Source organism: Pelmatolapia mariae, linkage group LG16_19 (genome assembly GCF_036321145.2).
Source record: "Pelmatolapia mariae isolate MD_Pm_ZW linkage group LG16_19, Pm_UMD_F_2, whole genome shotgun sequence".
Classification (NCBI taxonomy): Eukaryota; Metazoa; Chordata; class Actinopteri; order Cichliformes; family Cichlidae; genus Pelmatolapia; species Pelmatolapia mariae.
Genome location: NC_086241.1, coordinates 23,010,170 through 23,032,454, shown reverse-complemented (window position 1 = coordinate 23,032,454; position 22,285 = coordinate 23,010,170). Strand labels below are relative to the sequence as shown.

General features: G+C 41.4%; 1 protein-coding gene across 7 annotated transcripts in view; it reads left to right on the top strand.

Moving 5' to 3' along the window:
- The first annotated feature begins 451 nt into the window (after positions 1–451).
- Positions 452–22,285, top strand: part of LOC134644264 (LIM domain only protein 7) — a 49,204-nt gene continuing 27,370 nt past the window's right edge. For 5 of the 7 annotated variants that reach the window (XM_063497127.1, XM_063497131.1, XM_063497129.1 and 2 more), the window contains exons 1-4: positions 452–968; positions 8,582–8,652; positions 10,895–10,964; positions 16,502–16,608. In XM_063497127.1, the coding sequence (XP_063353197.1) occupies positions 897–968; positions 8,582–8,652; positions 10,895–10,964; positions 16,502–16,608 (320 nt within the window). In that variant the 5' untranslated portion in view covers positions 452–896. The remainder of the gene's footprint in view (positions 969–8,581; positions 8,653–10,894; positions 10,965–16,501; positions 16,609–22,285) is intronic. The other 2 variants (XM_063497125.1, XM_063497130.1) reach the window with 2 other exon arrangements.

The window sequence follows — 22,285 nt, the reverse complement described above, 5'->3', positions numbered from 1 at the left end:
ATCAGTAAGTTGTTCTAAAAGTTGCAAACCAAAACCCACTCATTTTAATGGATCGGTATGCTGTTGTTTCGCAATGAAGTTTGAAACCCTCGAATAAGCGTGTGCTCAGGTCTTGCAATACCCCTTAATCACCGCTTGGTGGTGGTGCAGGAAAAGAACGTTATTTTAAAGGTAGCGCCGAACTCCTGCAATTACAGAAGTTTTATCCATAGACTCAAAGTGTTTTTTTCCGCAACATTTTTGTGTTTGGAGACCAGAAGTCCACCGACCTCACATTTTCTTTCAGGATATTTGTAGTCCGACAGAATTTAGTGGCTTACCTCAGTATACACTTACACTAACGTGCATCTGGCCCAAACCAGGAGTCCAAATACCTTTCTTGGGGAGGGGGGGAGGGCTAACAGCGAATTCAACAGTGTGTTTCAACTGGAATCCGCTCAAGGACCTGTGGGTGGTCCCCGGACCCGGGTTTGGAGACACTCCCGCTGCAGACTCTAACTCATGCAGCTCTAAAACTTGAGGTGAAAAACTGTCTTTCGTGTGAGTGCTGCAAGAGGTGAGCTCTGCGCGTCTTCAAACACTCAATCGCTGCGTAAAAAAGGTGGAGTGTGTAAACCCGCTGCCAAAAGGACACAAAGCACAGGTGTGTCGGATGAAAGAAAAGGTAAGCAGCCGCAAGATGATGCACAGTGTTACACCTTGCATTCATTTACGGATGAGCAGGTGGGAAAGAACAATAGGAGGCATATTTGATGAATGACTGAGAGTTCACCTGTGTGCACTTTTATGTAGGTTGATTGAGTTTGCTTGCTTGAGCTGGCTCACATTTATGTGGACCTTTTATATGCGGGCTGCTAAGACTTTACCCGCCGGTGAAGCTCGGATAATAAGTTCTTATGATGGAGTGGCGTGAGCAGTCTTCAGTCAGCTGCGAGGAAGCCTACTCGGAGGCGCAGAGATGGATTGAGGTGAGTAAAAACATGTTTTTTATATATGTATATATATTTCAGAACTTTCTTTACTTCTTTTCTTTGCTGTCCTCAGCAGAATTAACAGGTAAGGCGGTCTATAAGTAAAAGTTAAGGACTGTCAGTTGCTAGTGAAAAAGATCTGTTATTTGTATATCTTTTTAATTTTACAGTTATGTTTTTGGCGGAGTTTGACCTTCCAATACACACATACTTGAGAAATGCTTTATGACTGTGAACTGCTTTAACCGCCAGCACCCAAGTTCCAAATAATAATAGCCCTGACTCAAAGATCTATACATGCATGTGTCACCTTTTGACCTCACGTCTCAAGTTACCCGGCCATCAATCTTCTCTTTTGAAAGATGAATCACACAATTCTTAGCACTTATCTCTTTTCTCTTCACAGAACAGGTAGGTGGGTCTGACCTCATCACTGTTGCTGGCTGATGCTTCTGTCAGATCTTGCCTAGACCTGTTTTTTTTAATTTACCTTTGCCTTCGAGGCTCCAGTTGCTGCAGGTAGAGAGGAAAACCCAAAAGAGCAATTAGGAAAATCTTCTATGACTGATCCAAGTTATTGTACAACTGTGGATTAACTCCGATTCATAACAAATGACTGAGATTGTGGGTTTATGGTGCTTATACAAAATTACATGTTAGCAATGAATCCAAGCATTCGTATTTCGTGCTGCATATTATGATTATGACCAATTCTGAAAGTGAGCAATATACAATAGAGGTTTTGACAAGAGGGTTTCTTTCTGAAGCTGAAAAAGTGTTTTACAGTAATTTCCCCCTCTCTTGTGGTAGCCATCAAATTTTAAAATAGCTGCCAACAGAAAAAAAAACTCCAGCTGTTCCATTTCATTCCTAAAATGTCATATTCTCTAAAGTTTCCACTCCAACTCGCGCCAGACTGGCGCTTTTTTTCCGTATTCTCTTAACAAGCGGGTAAAATTATGTGTCCTCATCTTGCAAATTCTCTTCCCAGCAGGGCTGCATGAAACTGCTGCATGGCCCTAACTAAACAAATATTGTTCTTATTTCATGAGGGTGAATCTGAATGCTTTCAATGTGACATCAGTGTCTCTCACACTTGCACACTGGCCCATTGTAGTGGCTTTGCTCGTGGAGTGAGGTGGGGGCATGATGGTCTGCAGGGAGGGACTTTAGGGAGGGTGAGCAAAAAGCTGAACAAATGGGTGAAGGCAATGGGGGTAATATTTTTGAAAGAATAAGAATAAGAAATTTTCTGCAATACAAGAACAATCAGCTACTTAGTACCATCAGAGAGGAAAGGTTTCTCTTCAAAGAGATCCCCCCCCTCACTTCTTGGATTCAGCCACTGAATGATTAACAAGCTGCTTGGCTTCACAGCACTTTAAACAGAGGCATGTGTGCGTGGCGAGGTTGGTGGTGTTGTTAAAAACTAGACTAAATGGTCTGGAGCCTGTCACATGGACACATTCCTGCATTAGCTTCCATGGCTGTGAACATGGCCCCCTCGAAGCTGGCAGGCTGTCAGCACAGGGCGCTGCGTCCTACAACCACAGGGCCCAGTGGAATAATGGAGGTCCTTGTTAATTAAATAGAAAGGCTTCAAGTGTGATTGGTGGGACAATTGAGAACAAGTGGCTGTGTTTATACTTACAGGTCAGAAGATCATGTATATGGCTGGCCCTACAATAAACAATCCGCTATGAATAATAACTTGGCAATTAGTAATATAATAAAATCATTAAGTCTTAGATCTGTGTTTCACTAACGATGCCGAAGCAAGCAAAGATGTCAGACACATGGAGGCATCTTTTCCACCACCTCTTTTGTTTACGTTGCCATTAATAAGACTGAATTTTTCAAAGAGCCTGCTCTCAGAACAGTTCTAGGTGGGGTTTCCCAGTAGCTGTTGGTCCATGTGAAGCTCATGATAACATCCCAGTCTTTATTCTGTATAACATTTCAACTCTTAATGCTATGTGTTTGTGTGTGTGTGTGTGTGTGTGTGTGTGTGTGTGTGTGTGTGTGTGTGTGTGTGTGTGTGTGGTTAGTATAAAAAAATGCTGCATTGTGTTTCTCAAAAAAACAAAGTGGAACAAAGCAAAGGGTCAAAGGTAACATAATACTGCAGATATTGTGAAGTTTTGTTACTTATCTGGTTACAGTTGTGTAATACTGAACCAAAACTAAGCCCTTTATAGTTTCTTGCCCCGTCTACCATAGTAACTTGTGTAAGCAATGTAACTTAATTCTACTTTTCTGGAGATTTTCCACATGCGCTCACTGGCCACTTTGTTAGGTACACCTGTTCAACTGCTTGTTAGTTCAAACCTCTAATTAGCCACATGGCAGCAACTTGGTGCATTTTTTTCTTGCAGATATGATAAGCATCAGAATGGGGGTGGAAGGTGATTTAAGTGACTTTGAGTGTGGCATGGTTGCTGGTGCCGGAAGGGCTGGTTGGAATATTTTGGAAAATGATAATAAACTGGGATCTTCCTGCACAACCATCTCTAGGGTTTACAGAGAATGGTCCAAAAGAAAGAAAGGATCCAGGAAGTGGCAGGAGAATATGGCAAGACCGCTTCAAGCTGATAGGAAGCCAACAGGAACTCAAACAGCCAGATGTTACAACCAAGCGATGCAGAAGTGCACGACACATAGAGCCTTTAAACACATGAGCTGCAACAGCAGCAGATCACACCAGGTGCCACTTTTCTCATTGAAGAACAGAAAGCTGAAGCTACAGTTTACACAGACTCACCAAAATTGAAAGACAAGTGAAAACTGGAAAACTGTTGCCTGGTCTGATGATTCTCAATTTCTTCAGCAACAATTAGTTTGTAGGATCAGAATTTGTTGTAAACAACATGAAAACATAACCCTGCCTCATATCAACAGTTCAAGCTGGTGATGGTGTTAGTATACTGGGAAGCTCATCTTGTAACCCGAAGGCTGGTTCGAACCCCAGCTCTGTCTTGGTCGTTGTGTCCTTGGGCAAGACACTTCACCTACCGCCTACTAGTGATGGCCAGAGGAGCCGATGGCGTGATATGGCAGCCTTGCTTCTGTCAGTCTGCCCCAGGGCAGCTGTGGCTACAACTGTAGCTTGCCTCCACCAGTGTGTGAATGCGAGAGTGAATGAATAGTGGAATTGTAAAGCGCATTGACGGTCTCGAAAAGCGCTATATAAATGCAATCCATTATTATTTTCTTGTCACACCTTGGGCCTTTAGTACCAAATGTGGCCTACAACCACATTACAGCAGTTCTGAGGCCAAAGAGGTTCAACCAAGAATTAGGTGTACCTAGCAGTGTCTGGTGAGTGTAGGAGTGATATCATTGTTATTTACTTTTTAATCACCTGTTTATTTTCTGTAAATGTTTTTGTTAAATGCAGCAAAAGTTTGAAAAATGTCTCTTTTAGTATAGCAAGTTATCCAAGTTGAGGTCATTGGGGTGTGGGTTTTGTTAGCCAGCTAAACATAATATTGCAAAATGTTACAATTATAGTGAAATGCAATGGATAAAAAAGGACACATTTTTGGAAAAGAAGTATCTATGCAAATACAACTTTCCTCAATTATTTCATACAAAGACTAATTTGGAAAGAATTTCACAATTAACAAATCCAGAAAGGATATGATTAGATATGCTTTTATTCCATGTGGGGTTTGAGACATTTTGCAGCCATCCACATAAAATAAGTAAAATAAGAAGGTTATGAAATGCTATCTGATCCCAGCTAATCCACACAACATGCTACGACAGATTTTCCTTGACTCTTTGCGTGCACTTATATAAGTGCTATGTAGGGTCATTACCTTTTCTACAAATTTTAATTTTTTTTCAGTGTTGCCAAGTTTGAATGAATCCCTCCCTCCCCGTGACCCATGCCGCTGTGTTGTTTTTCATACCAAAAGCTGTGTTGTGGAATTGATGATTAGTCACTTCACTGTAGCCTCACTCGGGGTTTTGACTGTTTTGACAGAAACCAATTAGAAAAGAGGCCACATGCTTTCAGACGTACTCATGTGAGACCAGCCCTCAAACAAGACAACATTCCCTTGCAGTTACATGTTGATGTACTCCTATTATTCCAGTATGCTGATGGTGTTATTACTAAGTGCTTCCACAGTAGTGTCTTTCCCTTGAGTCCAAACCTTGAAATATTTGGATATGGTCCCAGTTTCCCTCTGATGACCCATACCTCAATGTGCTGCAGAAGAAACAAAGAATTTCAGGAACAATTAGTGGCGAGAGGGGGCTGCATCCGCACAAACCTTGAATACAGAGTTGCCTCAGTGCCCTGCATGAATAAACAATAACTGTGGTCATGGACGCAGAGTCTCTGAATATTTGGCCTCTACCACAGATAATGGTTCACTCCAATAATAATAATGAATTTCACAGGACCCTTCCACAGCCCAGAGTAAACTTTGGTCACATTTTGGTGGAAGCTGGAAGGTGAAGGTGGGTGTGCATGAAGGCAAGCTGTTTTTGAAATGCCTGCTCCGGCTTAAACCTCCCTGTTAAATCAGAGCGGCAGTATGTTGGTGCAGATTAGAGTTTTTATCCCACATGGCAGGTTGAACAGGAGAGGGAGGGCACAGCAGGGCTGGATCTAAGTGCAGTTAATACCTCTAATGATGACTGTAGAGGATAAAATTATGCCAATGCTTCCAGCTTTGTGTTAATTCCAGGTCGGCTCCCATTTTTAGACTTGGAGTTATTATTGGAATCATTTTGTTGGTTTGCTGGTTGATTAGCCAACAGAACTCTGAAAAGAACGTTTAAAGAAAAATAAATAAAGGAACACTTTTAGGAAAGACCCGAATTAGATGGAATCATACTTCCGATAATGTTCCCACATGTAGTGTTTGTTTGCATGCATGCAAATCCCAGCTGTGTGTATAGAACAGTAGGGGTCAGGATTTCATATGCCAACTGCAGCAGCTGGCTGACTGCTCTATCTACTGTAGGGGTTGTTTGCTCTCCGTGTGATTTTGTGTTTGTGTCTACATGTCTGTAGCTTTGCATATCTGCGTTCTGGTTTCGTGTTCTCAGTGTCTGGTTCTGATTGTATTTTGGTCAATGAAAGAGGAGCAGGCCACGATCTCAGTGTATTATGTAAACCAAACAAGTATTTCCCAAACAGCAGCACAATCACATATGCAGAATGGCTTCCTCCTACTAGTGTGAGAACCTTAATCTTTATTCATCTATTACACCATGGTCTAATACTTTTGGAATGATGGGTATTTGAGGCTTTGGGCATCTCAGCTTACCTAGGGCGTGTTTTGGGGTGTAGCACTATCTGTTGGCAAGGAATAATAGTGGCATCCAGCCAGTCTCTATAATTGTTTCTGTTTCTCCTGTCATCCTCAAAATGTTTGCCTGTACTTAACTATAGTAGTAATTGTCCCAGCTTTTGTTCCTTTCTGTGGGACAAAGGAAGTCAGACAAAAGGCTTGGAACAAGGAACATCTGATCAATCAGTCAGCGAGACTCGTTCAACTTGTTTTTGCTTTCTGTGAGAGTACGTGCATTTATGTTTTGGCTCATGCCAGCTGCACCCACCAGACTTATTCTTGTAGTTCAATGTGTCAGCTCACCCTCCCTCTTGGTGATTTAAGTTACAGTAATGTGCAAAAGTCTTGAGTCAGCCTCCGTTTCTTTATATTTTGCTGGAAAAATGTAAATAGCTGTAGCGATTTATCAAAACATGTCCAAACATACATGGAAATACCGTATATAAGGCAAAAACAGACTTGGTTTAATTCTATTGTACAATTTGGCTTCTTTCCATTGAAACCAGTTCTGATGAGGATTCAGTGAACAGTAGATGGATCATCTGAAGGGTCAGATGTGTTTCTCAGGTTATTTTAGAAAGCCTGGGAACTATTGCTCAAGACCTCTTTAAAAAAGTGTTTTACAGTGTGCATGCTCCCACAGTAAAAAAAATAAATAAATACTATGATAATATTGAGGTTGCCATTGTAGTCATAACCTCTGCCAGAGAGGATAGCACTGCTTTTTGTTTCAACTCTTCAGGGATTGCTCAAAAGCTGAGCACAATGTGTTGGAACGTTAGGCCACTGGCAAAGAAACACTTGGCTAGTGTTTGGTAAAAAGCCAGGTCCAGAATAAGTTAAGTCCTTTCTGCTTTGGAAAATAGGGTAGGATATTTTTGTCCAGTTGTTTTTACTTGTCCTCCAATGCACTTACCACATTGCAAAAGTTCTGTGAATACATGTATAATTGTCTAATGTGTTTTGATGTACATGCAAATTAAAAAAAAAAAGAAAATTCCACAATCCTGATACCAGAAAGGTTGGGATGCTGTGCAAAAAGTAAATAGAAACAGAAACCTTGCATATTTCAACAAGACAATGGTAAACTGCATACTACATCTATTACAGCAGTATGGCTTCATAGTAGAAGAGTCCAGGTGCTGCACTGGCCTGCCTGCAGTGCAGATGTTTCACCAACTGAAAACATTTAGAGCACCAGATCCAGGAAGATCCAGGGCTCTTGAACGGCTAGAATCCTATATAAGACAATAATGGGACAACATTCCTCTCCCAAAAGTTCAGCATCTGGTTTCCTTGGTTCCCAGATGTTTACAGACTGTTGTTAAAAGAAAAGCGGATGCTACATAGTGGTAAACGTGGCCCTGTCCCAACTTTTTTTAAGACATGTTGCTGCCATTCAATCTAAAATAAGCTAGTATTTCTCTTAAAATGGTACATCTCCGTTAAAAATATTTGACATGTTGTTGTGAATAAAATGTGATTTTATTAAAATGGCATTCATTGCATTCTGTTTTTATAACCTTTGTGGAATTGGGGTTATAACATATTGACTATAAAGGATTGTGCAGAGCTGCTCTGCTTTCAAAGATAACTGGATACAGGAGCCGGATACAATCACAGGTACTGACTGGTGTGTTAGTCTAACAAACTTAGACTGGTTAGTAACATAAAAAAGCTATTATTGGAAGTTCAGAATGCATTAATGAAAAGCTACAACAAGCAGATACAAAATATAATTAGTGTTATGTTTAAAATCAAGGATGCAAATGTGCATGAGTTTAAATGCATAAGGCTGCACAACATGCGTGCGGTGTGTTTGTCTGCGTAATGGCTCTTGGTGTTCCTGCAGCGGTGGTTTTAGATCATGGGAAAGGCATGAGGCTATAACAAAGTGCTGTGTTCCTCCCGTACTCCAGATGCTGCCATAGCTTTGTGGTTCAGGCAGTCTGACTCCAGCACAGTTTTAGCACAGCTCTCCGGTTTACCAGCAGCTTTTGGCATTAAAGTGAGAAGACATGAGGTACTTGTGAGCTCCTGAGGAATACCTGAAGAACTGTGCACGGCTCTCTCCCCGCAGAGACGGCGTAGGAACTCGAGAGGAAATACCTCTGACTTCCTCTGCTACTGTTCTCAACATCCTACCTTTCTTCTCCAGGCTCTCCACCCTATTTCACACATATAACACCCCACCCCCCTTCACCTCCCGCCTCCTCTCCTCATCCAACCCTGATTGCTCTGTTATGTTGTGTTTTTTTTTTTTTTTTTGTATCACTTTTTTTTTCCTCTTTTTTTCCCCAGGCAGTAACCAAGAAAAAATTTGGGAGCAAGGACTTCCGATCTGCGCTGGAGAATGGCGTTCTTCTGTGTGAGTAAGTACTCTGCTTTTCCCAGGCACCTCTCGTAAGCCACTCATTCATAAGGAATCCATCCACTCTCCTTCAGGTCTGCGCACCGACGTAAGTGTTACTGATGTTTCCCAGGCAGACCCCCTGCTGGGTCACTGTTTGTTTGTTAGTCACATGAAGTGAACCTGTGTTTTGAGACAGCACAATAGTGACTCTATTATGTAGTTATTTGATGTTTTCTTTGTCAGCTCTTTCCCCTGTGGTCTTGTTTGAGAATATGAAATGTGATCTATTTCAATAGGAGCTGTGTTGTGTGTTTGACAGATGTTACAGATCTGTGGATCAGGCAGAGCGCCATCGTTACTTTAATGAGAGCTGTGTGAGAAACTGTGTAGTGAATGGAAAGAGCTCCAGCTGAAACCGCACTGGAGAATCGGGGCACCCCGCTTTCTCATTAGCATGGGTACATCGACATTTTTGATGAGTTGGAGGAACAAATTTATCTGTCCGGAACTGGCTTGTGTGTTCATTCACTAACTGCTCTTCTTAGAGTTGTGGGTTTGTGGTTTTTTCTCAGATTAGGGCTCTGTGTGTGAGGGCTAGCCTCATGTCCTTTCATGTGTCTGCTTGTGGGCAGCACTGCTAAATGGGCACATCACTGATGTGATTTGCTCGGATCAGCAGGAAGCTGTAATTACCAGCAGGCCATGCAGAATCTTCCACACTCTATCGGCATTGGTTCAGAGAAGAAGCCGTTCATTCTGCTGATTTGATCCTGACTCGTCTGTTTGCCTGATGTCAGAGAACTACACGGACACTCTCACTCACGGGCTGTCTGTGTTTTCTCAACACAAGGAAGAGGAAGACAGATTAAAATCGCTTTCACCTAGCAACGCTGCCTCCCTTCCCATTGTGTTTTGGTTATCGGAGTTTCTCGCTTGGAAAAGAATGTTTTGCGTGGATCGCAGACATGTTTATATCCTACTTCACTTAAAGTGTGTGTTATCTCGTAACGTTCCATTGTTTCATGCTAAATGAGTAATGTGAACCCAAATGCCCCTTTGCATTCTTTCTTTACATCTATTGTGAGCCCATGCTAAGCCTTATACCAGTCCATCCGCTCCCAGCCCACAGAGTAAACAAATTATTTTGCCTCATGTTGAGCTTTTTAATGTGTTGTTTTTCTTAATCAAGCAGTGGGGGTTGTAGTCACACCTTTTTATTGCTTTGCATTACATTTTATAGGGATTTTATTAATCAGTCATGCAGAATAATAAAACCAACTGCACAGTATTGCATAGTTTCATGCTTACCCCCACATGGATCATCTGTGGGTGTCTCTTACTCTCTGGCACTGGGATGTTTGCTAATAATTCGAATGATCAGTCAGCTTGGAAGTTTGGAGATCGGTAAGCACCCTTTGCTCTTGGTAGAGTTTCTCAGCAGTTTGTGCAGCATGGTTATAACAGAGCTGGGGGAGACCACTGCCTTTGGGGAGTGCACCTGTCAAAGTAACATCCATATAAATCCCAAGGTTTCCCAGCTGAAAACGGAATTTAAGCTAGATGCTCAGTATTCCTCAGTTGACCTGTCAGTCATGTTAATGTAGCTCCCTGGTATATAAAGCATATGATCTATTTTTTTTTTTAAAGCTAAGTAGTAATGAATATAGGATTTAGTTGCAGTCCTTGTACTTTGAGTATATTTGATTGCAAAATATTCTATAATTTAAACTGTGAAAGGAAGACTTTTTAAATGGGAAGCATGACTTGTAAATACCTCTAACAGAATATTTTTACTTTGTGGTAGTTCTTTTTTTTCCGACCAGATCTCTGAGGCACAGTAAACTGTGGTCATCTTATGAAGCCTTTAGTCCAGTTGGTCGAGCTGTAATTGCTTTTTTGCATTTCATTTCAATTTATTTGTTTTTTTCTGCCTTGGGTGTTTGGTTAACACCAGAAATCCACCATCTATCTTACTTACTGTTTTCTAAAGCTGATTCAAGGTTTGTTTGGGGTTGTTTCAGTGTTGTAGGGTGTATTTTAGGAGCAGTGTGCCTGGTGTGTTTACATCACGGTTGCAGCAGTGGCGATTTGCTAAACTGAAGCCAGGTGGCTACCATTAAACAAAGTCGTAAACACACAACACTAAGACTTTGCAACACATTTTATTCGTTCCCTCGCAGTTAAAGCAGGCTAGCCAATAACCAACTCCTTTCACTCACCGTCTCCCTTCCCCTCGTCCTCTCCCTCTCTTTTGCTCACAGACTGATTAACAAGATCAAGCCTGGTGTTGTCAAGAAGGTTAACAGACTGCCTACTCCTATTGCTGGACTGGTAAGTTTTTTTCCCCCTTATTGTTTAGTCTCTTGTATTTAAAAGCTGTACTCAGACATATCCTTTAAATACAATAACAGCTCATCTTTATTTTGATCATAGTTTTGTCTCCAGTTCTTGCATTTTTTTGGATAATTTCTATTGTAGAGATAGTAGTGGGTGTCTTAGATGGGGTGGAGCAGTGTGAGGTGTAGCAGGCAGCAGCAGAGTGTTTGCTCAGTGACTTGTCGCTCCACGTATCCTTCCACGCTATTAAGTTCAATGAACGTGAAGCTGCTTGAAATGTCGCTGGTTCATTTGGTTGCATCATAAATACGGAGACGGCCGTTCTGAAGGCTGTGTTCAATCAAAGCCATTACAGACAAAAGGTCTTTGTGTTGGCATGATGATTACAGTTTTGATTGAGTGATAGAATGTTAGAAGGGGCCGGATTTGGGGTTTAAAACCAAGCGGCAACCTGCAGAGCAGAAAAACTGAACGCTAAAGTTCAAGAAGCTGTAGTTCCTTTAACGGCCATGTGACGCTGGCTCCAAGAGTGAGTCAATCCCCACAAACCCTCAAGTTTAAAGTTGCAACAGAAATAAACATGTCTTTAGAGTGGTACAAAAGCATCTTTTGTCTCTATGGCTAATTTTTGTCCCTCGTGACGATATGACAGATGATACATTTTTAGAAAACTCATCTGTTTCAGTTGCATTAAGATGTAAATTCAATCTTTGCATCAAATTTAGTATTACAGAGAAATATGGACGTACCTTAGAAACCAAATTGACATTAGCATTAAGTATTGGCGTTTTGTCCAGCTATACCTGCACTACAAAGTAGGATTTGGGCTTATCCAGGTAATTTCAGGGTTCAAAATAGATTGTTAGTAGAATGAAGATGGTTGACCTCTTACCAGGGTGCACCAACATTGCAAGTTATGCTTCGGGCCTTACCTGCTCTGCAGCAGGTTATGTTTGAGATCAGAGATCAGCAGGTATAAAATCTCCACCTACTGACCAAAATGACATCACCATTCCTGGAAGAAAGTTCGGAAAGAAGTGTGATCACTTAGCTTCATTGCTGATGTTACGGTAAGTGAAGCCAGATCATGGAAAGATATCCTGGGTTTGTTTAACTTGCTTTGTAGTACAGGGCCCAGGTCCATTTTCAAAGACAAAAATAGTAAGCCAGTGGCTTGTGTCTTTGGTTATACCAATCTTTGGTACAGTCTATGCTAAATACCTGTTTTTGAATCAGTCGGCCTGGTACTGTTGTCACATTTCAGCTGAGATCTTTTGGGCCTGGCCGGTTTAGCTAACATGGATGTTTTGGGAGTGTCTGCAAACAACTTCTAGGGTAGGTTTAAAAACCTACCTTAAACCCATCCCTCAGCATCTCTCTGTTGTGGGAGTAATTGGGACCAGCTGTCTAGTGGAATTATAGAGAATCCCAACCCTAGCTGAAGCAGAGTGAGTTCATGTGTGTCTATGGGCTCTGCGTACAAGACAGTGACAAGTTAGCAGTGAAATAAGCAGTCTGTAAACAACAAACATGCACCATCATATAGGCATTTTGACGTAAATCAAATTTCCTGCCAGTTTGTTTTGGACTACTACTGACAGAGCTGGCCAGGCACCTGCTGGGGTAATAAGTTTCTCCTCCATCTGAAGCATTTGTGTGGTATTTCTGAGACCTGGACATAAACCTGAAACCACCTGATCATAAATTCTCCCGCAAATGTGAAGGCTTCTGGTTGGCTCGAGGCTATCAGTGACTGCCAACCACATGGAGAAAAGTGGAAAGTTCTCCAGACGAACATTACTCAGTCTCACTGATGCGAGAATATATTTCCTCTCCAAGTACTCTCACTTTTTCCCCCTATCTCTCGTCTCTTTAAATAGCAATAAGTGTGGTCTTTGGTGTTGTTGTTGTTGGTGGTGGTGGTGGGGGGGGGGGGGGGGGGGGGGGTTGTTTTTTAGTTGGAAGTTTGCTATTTTCTGAACATTTCTATGTTTTCGTCTTCTGTTACACAGATTATTACGTAGGATTTGCCTTAATGCTGGTCTTCTGTCTCAACTTAGAAATATAGATGTGGAAGAAAAGCCAGAAGCAGTGGACAAAGAGCAAGAGTAACACTGTTTTTCTTTTTCTTTTCATTTTGCAGAGTAGATACAGTATGATTTGAATCATTTTGTTCCTTGCAAACGTGCCTCATTACCACTCAAATATGAGTATTTTCAACTTTCAGACTTATAAGTGGGGTTTGAGATTTGCTATCTGTGAGATTGTCAGTACTCTAAATCAATACCAGCCTCAAGTTTGGGCAGAGCAAAAAAGACCAAAGAAGGAACGAAGGAGAGAAAAAAAACACAGTAAATCTCCAGTTTTGCAGAATATTTAGCAACATTGGCTCCAGTCTCTGGCCTATTCTTTGCTTTCACTTGTGTCCAGGGGAATGTTTCTCATGTCAGCAAACTCCTCTGACTGTTGCTGAGTGAGATGTGGGTTTGGGCCATGGAAGCCCGGTTCAGGCCTGGTTCTGCTTTTACCAGTGCTTAGCAGGAAGGCGGCAGTTGTGTGGTTGGGCAGCGAACTGCACGAATGTGGGCCTGGATCTGAGGCCCACTGGGGCAAAGCCAGAGGGAGGGAGTTAAGGATGACTCCATCTGCCCACTAAAGTGCAGACCATAAATACACCGTAATTGGCATGTCAGTGGCTGCTCCAGCACACACCAACTCCTTGGTGAGTTGAGGTAGTTGGGGGAGGATGGAGAGGATAAACAGTTTCAGTGGCCTTTAGGGTGTCTTTACTCATCTAAATGTGTAATTGTCTGTGCAATGAACGGTATTTGACCATGTTTTGTTAGTGTGTTTGCGTTGTATGCGTGCATGTTATGACTGGATCCGACTTTTGAGACGTGTGGGCCCTTTATTGAGCCCGTTTGAGGAGAGACGGTATTTCAAGTATTCAATCTCCTCTTGGTTTATTGTCACAGGTTTTGAAACTGTGTAGCCTGATATTTTAATCATAACTTTCCTTGTTCTTTAAAGCACTGGAAGGGGTCAGTTGAGGGGAATTATTGTAGACAAAGAGAGCAGTGAAAGAAATGGCGTGGCCATAATGTGACCAGAAGGGATGAAGAATCCTTTTATACCATATCAGACACCCAGGGAGTCAAAGCTTTCCGTTTCTTGGAGCGAAGTGCTTAAATCAGGATCCTCGAGTTTGCATGAGAGGATTAGAGGCTGCTGGATGGGTACAGCATATTTAGCAGGATTATATGCAGGCACAAGTCAGCATAAAATTCCTTCAACATCATTATCTCTGCATGTTCTGGGACTGATCTATTGGGGGGGCGGGGGCTTTTAGTTTGTTCGTAATGCTCTTTGTAGTTAATTAACATACCAAAAGATATAGAACTAGAATTTTATTTGCCTTAATCCCATTTTCTGGGATTGAGTGGGATATATGTTATGAGACTATCTGCACGTTAACAGTTTAGCATATAAAGTACTGAATAACATTACCAGTTAACTTATTATAACAAATATAGTCACTATTTAGATAATGCACACAGATTACAAACTCAGTTCCTTCTATAGTTAGTTTTGGATGCCACTTTAGTTAAGTAACAGACTCAGTTATATGCTGATTAATTTCTCTAAAGAGATTTTACATATGAATATGTTCATATATGCAACAAAATTGTTGTTTGCATAAACATTCTGGTTTCCATCTGTAGTCTGTTCATAGGCTTAGTTTTATTGTCCAGTCACTTTTTAGGAGGCTTTGGATGGGCTGATGGGTTACCAGGTTGTATGATGAATAAAGTTGTGTTTCATAATTCATGCTGCATTTGAAAAAACACCATGATACTTCTCAAACTTTAACCGAATTAGACATTTTCCAGGGAAACAAATAAAATATTAACAATTCCTCACTTCACTGTTGAAAACATGATCTGGGCTGTGTTACACTTCCTTTAAACCGTATTTATTGTCTCGTCTTTAAACATAATTTGTAATGCAAGTCTAAAATTCCAGAGTGCCTGTACTTGAAAGCTGTCTTGTTGTTTGCCTCACCCTAGTGAGGCAAATTAAAGCAGCTAAAAAGTATGCTTTGTTTTTTCTGAAAGGTACATGTTGTACCAATCAGTAACACAAAATGACATGACATTCAACAAGGCCTGTGCATTTTTTTTCTGAAAACATACATTGCTGCAGAGTTTTCAAAAAATAGTTTTTGGCCCTATGAGTGGTCCAAGGCAAGCGCCATCTGATTGCATTATATTCAACAGAAAGAAGACATCACAATAGCTTAAATCTCAAGTAGTGAGCAACTCACACTTAATCAATGTAGATGGAAGATAAAAAGCACCAAAGGCCCTATCTGTCCCTTTAAGCAGCCAGAATCAGTGTTATCACCTGAGTTACTCAGTCGTATTCGTCACGATATCTCAGTCTGGGAGATTGTGCTATTCTGTACCTCTTGCATACAGTAGGTGAAGTGCTGATGTATGACTTGTAATGGTTGTAGCCTATAAAGCCCATCAAAGTACTGCAGAGGGACAGGCAAAACTGTTAGCTCACATCCACTGGGAGGCGAACTCTCTTCCTCCATTTGCTAATAAGCATGTTTGCCATTTAAATATAGAACTAGCTACCCCTTAATTATTTCAGCCCATGTTGAAACCATGTATGATTACATGAAAGCCCTCATAAGCAGTGCTGTCCCAATGGGAAGTGAAGCCTTACAAACAAGACAGTTGGGATTACAACTGGAAAAGTCACGAGACCGGAAAAGAATGGTGCTTTTGTGGTTGATTTGCTTGAAATGTCTGAGTTGTGTGTATATGTTTGGAGCAAAATGTATTTTTGCTTTCTTGCATCATGCTCACACACCTGTCCAAATCGTGTATGTACACGCAAACCGTAAAGTGATTGACACAATGTACGGGGGAAAACAAAAAATAGCAGTCCTTCCACTCCCATGTCCTCTGAAGAATCGCTTCAGGGAAAATATTTATCCGTTTCTGTCACCCGACTTAACGTTTCATAGCAACCTAATGTCTCAAAAATACACCACCACCCCACAGATTCCACAGGTATTCTCGAATAAAGGGCTTGGCACAGAGGGGAGGGGACAGTTTCAGGGTGTGAGAAAAAAGAGAGTGCAACAGGCAGCGTGCTGCCGCGTGCGTCACTTTTGCTCTCCAGCTCCTGGCTGGGTGGGACTTGTGCAAACCTCTGATGTCATTCTTCCTGGTTTGGCTGTTTTCCCTACCCTAACGCAACCCACAGGTGGCTCTGCTGCTGTCACTCAGCTCTTGTCAGGCAGCCTCCTCCCCCCACCCACTGCATGTGTGTTTGTGTCCTGCCATGGGTCACTTCTTATTTGCTACGCACATGCTCCTCCCAATCCACTTCTGCTCTGTGACATGAACTTTGGAAGCAATCACTTGTAGGTTGTGTCCCTGCCACTGAATTCCTGAGTGATTATTCTTTGCCTCTAAAGGTGGACAGACCTCATCCCTGCTTTGTTCTCTACCCAGGACAACCTTAACGTCTTCCTCAAGGCCTGCGGGAAGCTTGGACTAAAGGAAGCGCAGCTCTTTCACCCCGGAGATCTTCAAGACTTGTCCTCAAGAGTCACAGTCAAGTAAGTTTTAAGCTTTCAGAGCATTAGCACAAACACTTGGATGCCTGTACTCATCATTCACAGACCTGTAATGCAATCATGCAAGAGACAAAAGCTGAGACCCACTCGTGTTTTTGCTTCTTCCTTGATTGAATCAACTTAATCTCCCACAGAGAGGCTGAATGATTAATTGTAGCTTTCACAGATACTGTAAGGGACATGGGTTCTCATGTAAGCCACGATTCAAGCTGCTGTTAAAAAAAGGTCAACTCTATTTTCAGTACATATTTTCTCCTGCTTGTATACACCTGCCGAGGTACATGAGTTTCTTTAAAGTGTGGGAGATCCAACTGTTGATAAAAAAGAAAAACACAGTAGTAAGAATGTGTAATCTGATTGTAAAGTATCAGATCAAATTAATTTCCATTCAATACAAATGTTATGTCTTGATTCATACAAATGTTATGATTCCAGTTGCAAAATCCTAGTCGTGACAGTAACTGAGCTCTTACTGGTGCAGGGTATAGATTTTAAAGACTCATCGTTGCGATTTTTAATTAGAGAGAAGCCTCGCGCATTATCAGTACCCCGCTGCTGTGTTTATTAGTTTTTTCGGTTTCACACAGTTGCTTTTGTGTCAGTTGAATGCCCCGCCAGAGAAGCGTGCGGTATGTTGAACAACCTGTTCATCTTTCGCACAGGTGTGCCTTCAGGGGGAAGCGAGGCAGGGCTCGGCGTACTGTCCATCCTCTGTGGCACCCTCTCTGTGCTGTGCAAGCATTTAAAAAAGTGCTTTAACAGCAATACCTGCAGGTCGTTAAGCTTGAAGCAGATAAGCCCTTATTAGCAAATACATCACTTTGGGTGACAAAATAATCCATGGTGAAGGTGTAAAAATGCAGCATGTATATTCAGAGGGGCTTCACTTCTTTGTGTTTACATTAAGTGAAACACAAAGTAGCCCTTAATTTGGGGTATTCCTTTGAGATGTTGCTACCACCTCTAAGAGCATTTTTCCCATAATTCACCTAAGCGGTTTTTTGCCACCGCTGACAGCTATTGTCGAAACCACGTAAATCAAAAAGGCATACACGCAGACAGGTGTACTGTAAAGTGGTATATGGGCTTTAAACAAACAAATCTGCCTACCTTTTATGAAGACACACCCTCACCTCTACACCAGAGAACAAGCTACCTTAAGATATCTTTGCCTGTCACTCTCATAAAGATAATTCTGTGATACGTCTTATGCCATGCTCTCAGTCACTTCCTTCATTACATAACTTTTTCCCATGATGCTGGTGGTAAATTTCGTGCGACAGTAACAAGCTGGAGAAACGATACTCATGCAGTGATAGCTGACTAAAAGTCACTCTAGCATATTAGCAGCTGACTCTGTCACACAGACATATAAAAAAAAGTATACTTCTTAGAGTATACTTGAGCTCAGCTCTTTGCCGCCTTGTCCATCTGCGTGCTGGGGTTTTGTAAGGCTGTTCTCGCTATCCTATTTTTAGCATCTGGGGTCACTTTGAGAAGCAGGACTGATTGGAATGGTATCAGGACACCAGCAAAGGAGCTTTTTATAGTTTGCAGCCTCCCCCTGCTTGTGGTCTTCAGAGTACACCTGTGTGTGTTTGTGTTTGTATATATTCAGTTACACATTCTTGAGTGCATGAGTCATTCCTGTTCGTAAATTCAGCAGGTTTTAATTATGCCCAGAATTCTTTTTATGCGAGAAGGAATAAAATTTGGCCTGCTGGGTAAAAATGTGTATTTCGCTTGCAGCATTTCTGACTTACAAAGAGAGAGACCGCGCACCGGGAGTAACATGAGGATATCTTCCCAAACAAGGCTGCATACAAGCAGCCAATGGCTTTATGGTGCTGGTGCTTATCAGAGGCTAGGCAAATGAGGCACTGAGAGCTCACACACACACACAGAGAGGGAGAGAAAGTTGTCTCTATCAGCTGTCTTTACCCCTGGTGTTTGTCCAACCTCCACTCCCTTAAACCCAGTCTGACAGGTGCTTCGCTCAGCTTCACTGTTTTTTGCTGTTCAGCAGCAATTAGGTTGTTATTCTGTCTCTTGGTTGCTCTGTGTTGCTTTCACTTGCCTTTAAACCGGACATCGTAATTATATTTTTTTTGCCATTTAGATTTAAACTTTCACATTTTGCATTAGTTACCCAAAATGTTTTGCAGCAGAAAGATGAAGCAGAATGAACTGACTGATATTTAAAACGAAACTGAAATGACAAAAATCAAGTTTTCCATTTGTTAGCAGACAAAGAAGTTCTCTGCAACGTTTTTTTGCTGATCAGTCGTCTAGGCTGAAATGTTCTTTGCGTCCAGTTTGACAAATAGATGTAAGGTGCTTAAAATACAGTTATTAACAAGGCACAGTGACAGTTTGCATGACGCCGCACACAAGGAAGGCTTTATTTAATTCGTGCCCACCCGCATTACGATCACCATAAAAGCGTATTGGATGTTTGGCCTGACCTTTGAGCTTTGCAATTGTAGTACTGGTTCTAGCACGTTCAGTGCTGTATTGCATTGTGTTATGAAACCTTTTCTATGATAATGACCTTTATCAGTCACAAACACAATGTCAAAAAATTTTAATAGGCATCACAAACTGTTGTGATACAGATACCGAAAGATAAGAGGGGACAGTGTCCTGCCTCGTATCGTCCACGTGTTAAACCGAAGCCAAGTTACTGTTTCTTAAGCACGTAGTACCAGACTGAATCTGATTCATGATCGCAAACTGTGATTCACATCTATTTATGACCAGCTATCAACTGTCCACAGGATGAGGCTGAGGATTAATCATTCCCTCCAAAAGCGCACTATTCAAAATTAGCTACATCCTGTGGACTATTAGATCCGATATAGAAATTCAGCAGCATGGCTACGACGCGGTTGTGTACATGTCCCAAACATAACCAGCAGAAAATAACTTGCTTCAAATATATAAGCTTGGCTTAGAGGTTTTTTTTCACTCAAAAGTTAGGATTTTTTTAAATAAGAAAAAAGTTGTTTGTTGATTTTTGTTTAAATTGAACTTAAAATGAAAATTTATTAAAATCCGTTTTATAAGGCCCTAAGGATTTAGAGATTGTTCAACGAGTTTCAGCCCATCCATAAACTATAATTTTATGATGATGCCTTTGCTAGCATACATGTATTTAAGTGCTTTCTGAATGCACAACGTTTATAGTGGAATTTGCAAATTGCTCTCGCTGGCTATAAGTCCAAACTTTGCTCTGTGACTTCCAGTAACTGACAGAACAAGTCCCCCACAGAGAGGGGTCCAAAGTCTCATTTGTTTTCCACTATTTGATAAAGCAAATTATTGACAAGTTGTGACTGCTCTGCAACCCAAAAAAAAAAGAGAGAGAAAAACAACTGCACAAGATTGACAGGTGCATTGTCCTCTGAGGAATGTTAATAGCTTCTTCTAAATAATCGATAAGCATTGTGACCTCTGTGTGTATTTTCTTATGCAATGGCATAAGAAACCACATATTTGAAGTGCCTTAAGGAAAGTGTTGTCTCCCAGAGAAATGTGTACAGATTACATAGCTTGTTATCAGAATTTCTTCACCACCAGTGTGTATTGTACCCCGTTCTGTGTGTACTGTGGTAGTACTTTGAAGCTAACTGTGAAAATCTGAATGTTTGGAACTCGGAGCAAAGGAGTCAGACGCAGTGCCCTGTGTGTTGTTGTTTCGGGTGTGGTTCAGCGAGCTGGAACTGCACCTTCTGGTTCCATAGTATAATATATGGCAATGCCATCACTGTTTGTCACAGCGTTGCGTGAACCGTGGGCAGATTGGGAAACCAAACGAGCGATGATGCTGAGAGGCCAATAAAGTTTCTACACCACTGACACAGCCCTGACTGTAAAAGGGCAACACAAGGGTTATATTTGTGCCCTGTAGTTAACTTGGAGAGAGAAATACCAGCCTCACCCTGTTTCCTCGCTCACAAAGGCTGCAGTGTGCCTGATAAGTACGACACAATGATGTCTGACACGGTTTCACCCACAGCTGATTCCTCTATTTTAACTCTCCTTGTGTCTGTCTTTTTCTTTTCTTTTTTTGGGGGGGTACTGCTGGGGATTGTCTGGGTCTGTATTTAAATCTCAAAGAACATAGATGAATGCTGTTACATGTGGATTTATGGATTGTGGCCGAGCAAGTAATCTTCATTGCAGAGGTATGCTCTCTGATTGCGCTTTCACACCCACTAATTTAGCTTTGGTGTTTGGTTTGAGAGAGAGGTCGAGCTGGTTTGATGTCGTTATTGGCTGTAAACAGACTGATACTAGAGCCAGATACAGGTTGGAATACATTTATTTGTAGATTTTATTATTATCTACTTAGTCTATCTTTCTGCCTCTGTTACAACACAGGGAAGTGATTGAATTAGATAATTTCCTTTGCTCTCTCTTAGGAAGTTATTTGTGTAACATTTGAATATTCGTTTGTGTTTCTTCAGTTTATCTGACTCCTTTCTGCCCTTTTGTCTCCTTTTTCTTGCTGTTTTTTCAATTTTGGCAGCACTTACTATTTGACTCATTTAGGTCAAATTAAAGTAGCTGATAGTAATAGCTGAAACTGTGCCATGTAAATAAAAACATGTCTTGTTGGGGGAAAACTAATTTTGATTTGGTTGTAGTGGTAGAGGCTTGTGTTCATCTTTCCCATGGCTGTGTAGTAGACGTTGCTGACTTGCCTACGTGTTGTCTTGGGTACTTGTGTGCGGCGCAAGTTTAAAGAATGCCGTCTGAAGTGATGAGGGATTGGTCGTTATGTGTTCTTTGCCTTGGCCAAAAGTGTGGTGGTGCGAATGTCTGTGTAAACATGTAGCAAATAACACTTGTGAATGATAAGACTGCCCTATAATTTTGTCAAGCTTGATGGTTTCCTGTCAGAGCTTTGTTTGCTCACTGTATAGCATGTATAGTTTTTCATAGGACCATGAACCAATCCTATATGACTTCCTGAATAACCTCTTTTTACCTCTTTTGACACACAAGATGACATGTGCATATATTTTAGCAGACACGATACATATAAAAAAGAAGCATAAAACACAAATGTTTGGTCCCCCCCCCCCCCTTGAAACCTAATAAATCACAATAAACTGATTATACTACTTTAGAGTATCTTTTTCCTAGCTTGTACTTTCTTTGTAGAACTGGTGTGCATCAGACTCCAGCAGTGTCCGTGCTCAATCATATGAGTACTCAGCTGATTCTAACAAGCTACAGCAAAATCCCGAGGCTCCAGAGAACTAGAAATAGCCCCATTTTATCTTCTCTGCTCATGTATAAATGGGCATTACGAGAAGTGCTGGTAGTTTTGGTATACAACGCCCACTTTTTTGGACCTGGCTGCCGCTGCTATAATCTTAGACTTTGTGCCCATGTTCCAAGCCACACAAGGGCATTTTTTTTATCCATCTCTTTTACTGGGGCCATAAATATTTCTCAGTGTTCCAAACTGGTAAATGTTCATTTCAGTTTGCAGTGTTGGCAAATCAGCATTTTGGAAACCCCTGGTGTGAGATGACGCATGCTAGTGGGAAAGTTGATCAGCTTCCCATCCAGCTGTTTGTGGTGAAAGAAGTGTTAGAACCTTTAGATAGGTAAAAGTACTGGCGCAGCAGTGGAAAAATACTCCAAC